The 5,231-nt window shown below is 40.6% G+C and overlaps 1 protein-coding gene across 2 annotated transcripts; it reads right to left on the bottom strand.

Annotated features, from left to right (window-relative positions):
- Positions 1–542: 542 nt before the first annotated feature.
- Positions 543–4,789, bottom strand: ptgfr (prostaglandin F receptor (FP)). 2 transcript variants are annotated; one of them, XM_087174439.1, is made up of 4 exons: positions 4,536–4,789; positions 3,314–4,122; positions 2,384–2,436; positions 1,582–1,782 (listed from the first exon to the last, which is right to left on the bottom strand). In XM_087174439.1, the coding sequence occupies exons 2-4, from the start codon at positions 4,106–4,108 to the stop codon at positions 1,722–1,724; spliced, it is 909 nt and encodes a 302-aa protein (XP_087030565.1). In that variant the 5' UTR covers positions 4,109–4,122; positions 4,536–4,789; the 3' UTR covers positions 1,582–1,721. The 2 variants fall into 2 exon arrangements, with proteins under 2 accessions (XP_023263869.1, XP_087030565.1); XM_023408101.2 differs by lacking the exon at positions 2,384–2,436 and having other exon boundaries at positions 543–1,782.
- Positions 4,790–5,231: the final 442 nt, after the last annotated feature.

Raw genomic sequence — 5,231 nt, forward strand, 5'->3', positions numbered from 1 at the left:
ATCAATAAAACATACATAAATAAAAAACTGTTCATATTTCATTAATTAATTTAGTATTTAACATTTACAGTAAATGCAATAAAGATAGGCACATTAACTAAATTATCACTCTATTTCCTTATTATGTCTTTAACTTATTGTTATATATTCCACCCCCTATTTATTTTATTTTTTTATTTACCCACAGAGCAGCAGTAGGAGCTGTGGCTGCCCAGACTCCTGCCAATACATAACCCATATTATTATTATTTTACTTTGTTTCATGATTGGAATGCAAATTTAGTTACAGTAATCAATGTACCTTTTTAAAAATAAAAAAATCATCATGATTAATTATTAACTGATTATAATTGATCAATTATAACTGATTATAAGCGAACACTGTAAAACGTCTCCCTAATGATTCCAAACAGACCTCCTCCTCAAATTATGTTTTTTGTGTAGAGAATAGTTCCTCCTAACACACATTATGGTGACTCCTACCCATTATAACATACATACATATACATATATATATACATATTTAATAGAATTCAATTTACTTTTTTTTGCCATTTCACCTTTATTACACAGTTTAACCTAGAGATTGAAAATTGAAGATTCCACAAGAGGAAGATGACATACTTTACTTTATACTTCATCGCATTATACTGTAATGTAGATAGATAGATAGATAGATCAGCAGTTTACAGTGATAAATGTATAACTATTATGCTCAATAAAAGATGACTAAACTGTGATCATTTGATATATGTATGTTACAATAATCAACACTTGAATAAATATGAGTTAATACTTGATCAAAGCTGATGATGCATATTACAGTGGTGTTGTATTCTGCACATTCTGCTGCAGACAGCTTTGTTCTGCTAAACCTACCTCAACTGCATTAACCTGCTAAGTGTGCACATCATAATGCAGACCTCACATGTAGCCTGTATACAACTGATAAATCCATATCATCTTACGATTCACACGGGGGAGCAAAAACACGGATCGATACTGTGTTTATGACCAGAGCTACTGCCAGTAACAGTCGTGATGTAATAAGACAAAGAGAATCACACACCTTCAGTAAGAATCCTTCGATGACGGCTGCAGCAGCTCTATGGACATTTCAGCAGGATTAATAACAAAGGCAGTAACTTTTTACTGTACCAAATGGACAGTAAATGAATTATTTAACCAGCTTAAGTCTGTCGTTCATATTTTATGAACACTGTGAACACTTTAGACAGATATTGTTCAGAGCTGCTGATGCATAAAAACAGCTGGAGAAAAGTTAATCCCAGGTTACACAATACACCACAATACAACACGGTGATCAATTTGCAAAGGCAACATGAAAACAGACTCGTCATTATGTCGTGTGTACAATATTCCAAATGAACTTATTTCAACAGGGTTCTCCACAGCTTCACAGCATCCTCCTGTTTTTTTTTTCCTGTTCTCGGCTCTCGGATTCAGAACCATTCGACCCAGGGTTCAGGTGATCGATTTGATGGCGGCATCTGGGCAACGGCAGTCAGGCGGACCGCCACCAGAGTTGCTGGTCTCCACAGAGCTGCGGAGCGTGCTGCACTGCCAGTTGTTTAGTTTATGAGACTTGGAGAGCCAGCAGCACTGGAACAGCATAAAGAGTTTCCTCAGGACAGCCCTCCTCAGCAGGATGTAGACCCAGGGGTCCAGGATCTGGTTCCAGGTGGCCATACGTACCACCATCAGCAGAGTGACAACTGCAGGCTCATCTTTGGCGCTGGTGCTAAGAATGATGACATGAATCTGGTGGAGTGGTCATAAAATAATGGACAGTGAAATTAGAAGTAATTTATTATATGTATATAGAACTAATATTTGAAGAGGTAATATTGCAGTTTGTGCACAAATCTTTCAATAGACGTAGACCTTAATAGAAAAATAACAAGATAAATAGACAAATAAATAATTAACAACAATAGTTCTGGATAAATGAGGTAACACTAGACTAAACTGAATTATTTAACATAACTGATGCAAATCTTTGTCTTAATTGAAGGAATTTCACTGAGTGATTGAAAGCTTCCCCTTACGTTGCCCTCAGTGTTTTTGTAAAATATGCAAATGCTTCAGTGGAATAATCTTTTCTAGTCATTGTTACAGACGAATCATTAAAGCAGCAATTATGTTTTCCAGCTCGTCTTTTGGAGACTGATGGTGTCTGTCATTAGGCATCTTCTCATCTCAGTCATTATCTTCCACAGATGTGCAGTGATTCAATACACAGACATCTGTCACGTAACAGTTACAGACAGAGGAGAAATGTCCTGTTACAGTGAGAATGAAATTTATCAAAAAAAATGCAAAATCAGCACCTTCTGAAAAACTTGTTTTAAAATAGTCTCACCCAGTCATGATCAGGTGGCACACACACCAGCGCTTGCTGCTTATCCAGACTTGCTGAAAAAACTTTAAGTGTTTTTCATGCCACTCTGTACTGTGAGCACTACAGCAAAGAAAACAGTATTGGGGGGAAAACCTGCTTTTGAATAATCTCAAGTTCATTTGCAGAATACAATAGAAAAAAATAAATAAAACTAGCTGTATGTGACAAAATATCATCAGTGTTTCTGCCATTTAACTGGCACATATTGAGCTGATGATCGTGTCCTCCGGGGAGCAGTAATAAGGGGCATGAAGGGACCATGTTACAGAGAGCACTAAAATTTAGGAGGAGAAAGAGCTTGAAATGCATGTCTTGTTCAACCAGAGGAAAGCGGATATTTCGAAGGGTGTGATCCAGAGGTCGGCACATACTGCAGTTTAGGGGAAAGGCAGCACGGTAAACTATTGAAGTGTTTGAGTCTTGCTGTGATAAACAAGTGGATAAGAGCTTCAGATTGCAAAGGAAAAGCAGTAGTATTTTTTTTTTTAAAGCAATTTTTGAGTCATCTTTTCATCACGCAACACAAATAAATGGATCTACCAGATTTTAAAAAAACAACTAATTTCACTGACTCTGACAGTCACCTCTTACTCAGCAATGTTCGAAAATCATGAGAGCCCGATCAGCAGCAACTAGCTGATGGTATAAAGATCAGAAAAGCAATGGCATGTAGGGATGTGAATGTATTGATAGATGGGTATTGGCTAACAAATTGAGAAAAGCTAATATAAGCATGAATTTAAAAGCAGTTCCAACTCATTTTCATGGCACAAGGAAGTAAGAGACATGCCACTCTTAGCTGACCCAACACCTGAAAGTGCTCCTGCAGTGTCAGCCTGCAGTCTGTGATGTCATGCAGTAAAGTTAAAGGTGCTGAAGATATATTCTTACCAGCAATGGGCCCCAGCAAACACAGGACACCAACATGATGGCCAGGAGCTGGCAGATCATCTCTATGTGGTAAGACGTGCTTCTGCAGTGATTCTTGCGGCACAGTTTGGCCTGCAGCAGAGCACAGCTTGTCAGAGTGTTGCATACAATGGAGAGCAGCAGGGCCAGTAGCCCCAGCATAGAGAACAGCAGAGGCAGGAATACATCCAGCCAGTCTTTGGGTTCTTCCATGTAGAAGAAGCAAAAGCTCCTGGAGCTCTGAACCTTGTAAGACCTCAACAGCAGCACAGGCAGCACAGCCACCAGGGCAGCGAGCAGCCAGAGGAGACCCAGCAGCCTTTTCATGTGGCGGGGTGCTAACACAGTGGAGTGGAAGATGGGCCTGGTGATCCCAATGTACCGCTCCACTGCCATGGCACATCCCAAGAATAAGGGGCTCAGGCCAAAGAAAACCATGCACGCCCCAAAGAAGCTGCATATGATGCGGTGAGGGTCAAACGTCTCCCAGTTCTTGTGAGAGCTGTAAACAAAGATCACCAGGGAGCCGATGATGAGGTGACCCAGCAGGTCTGTGACCACCAGGCTGCTGGCATACAGCACGAAGGACGCCCTGGACTTGATCCGGATGCGGTTGTAGGATTTGACCAGGATAAAGAGGGCGAGGCTGTTGGAGAAGATGCCCACGGTCATGGAGATGGCGGAGGCCGTGATGGACAGTTCCCTCTGGCTGCAGGTGCTGTTGATGGGTCTGACTTCTGACCTGCAGCCTGACACTGAGCTCTCATTGGTTGACATGGTGGAAATTAAATCTGAAGGAGAGGGAGAATGGAAGATGAGCTGTAATATTCGTTTGTATCAAAATACTGATTTGGAATTAAACTTCTGAGGCTTAAAAAAAAAAAAGGCTTTTTAAAATTTAATCTGGTGACAGATTTACTTCAGACGTGCTTACTTCAACCAGAAATCATGGATTGTGAAATTGTTACAACATTTCTCGATAAAGTTGACATTCACTTCTGAGTGTGACTTACTTTGCGACACTGACGCCTATTTTCCATCACTGCTGTGGCTTAACTACCAAAGTGCAATTGAAAACACTTTTGTCAACATTGGTGAGAAAACATATTCTTTTACTCTGAAAAACTTCCTATACTCTCGGAAATCTGCTCCAAATCCGGTCACTTTGGTTAAAGTAATGTGAATATCTGGTGCAGTTTCTTACCTCAGTTTCGGTCTTCTCTCGCACAACTCGCCATAAGTCAGCAGCCCCCTCACTCTCCGGCTTCTTTGGTAGTCAATAAAACAAAGTGACGTCTCGTCAGCCCCGCAGTATTAATGCTACTAAAAGTCCCGAGACCGCTCTCCTCGATCCTCCTGCAGAGGCAGCGATCTGAGCCACTTTGCTCCGTGTGCGCTCAGCTGGTGCCAAGTTTCAGTGAGAGCGAAGAGACGCAGACGCATCAGTTTAAACTCAAACCCACCTCACAGGCTGCACACATCTGTCGCATCCTGCAAACACACCGGGGCTGAGGTTACAAAGGAAATGACGGTGTACAGATAAACTCGCTGTCAAAAGAATAGGTATGGCGTTAATTCATATAATTGCGCATGATTGTGCTACTTACTAAAAGTACCTTATGTATTGTACAATAGCCTATATTATTTTCTCCCAGCACTGTTTATTTTCTGTCGTTCTGTGTTGTTTGATCACCCTGCTGCTTGTGTTTGCACTGCAGAAACAGGTTATCAACTTCCTATGGTGTCCTAAGCACACTTTGTGTCTGTGGCATGAGGTCACTGCTCAAGTCTTTCTCTTTGTGCTGTGCAATATTAGAAAAAGAAAACATTTAGATTTCTTTTTTTTTCCAGAAAAAAAAAAAAAAAAAGATTTGGGAAAGATTCATCATCCACTTGTTCA

The sequence above is a fragment of the Seriola lalandi genome, unplaced genomic scaffold, assembly GCF_002814215.2.
Source record: "Seriola lalandi dorsalis isolate HSWRI2012SDOR001 ecotype SW California unplaced genomic scaffold, Sedor1 jcf7180002054353, whole genome shotgun sequence".
Taxonomy (NCBI): domain Eukaryota; kingdom Metazoa; phylum Chordata; class Actinopteri; order Carangiformes; family Carangidae; genus Seriola; species Seriola lalandi.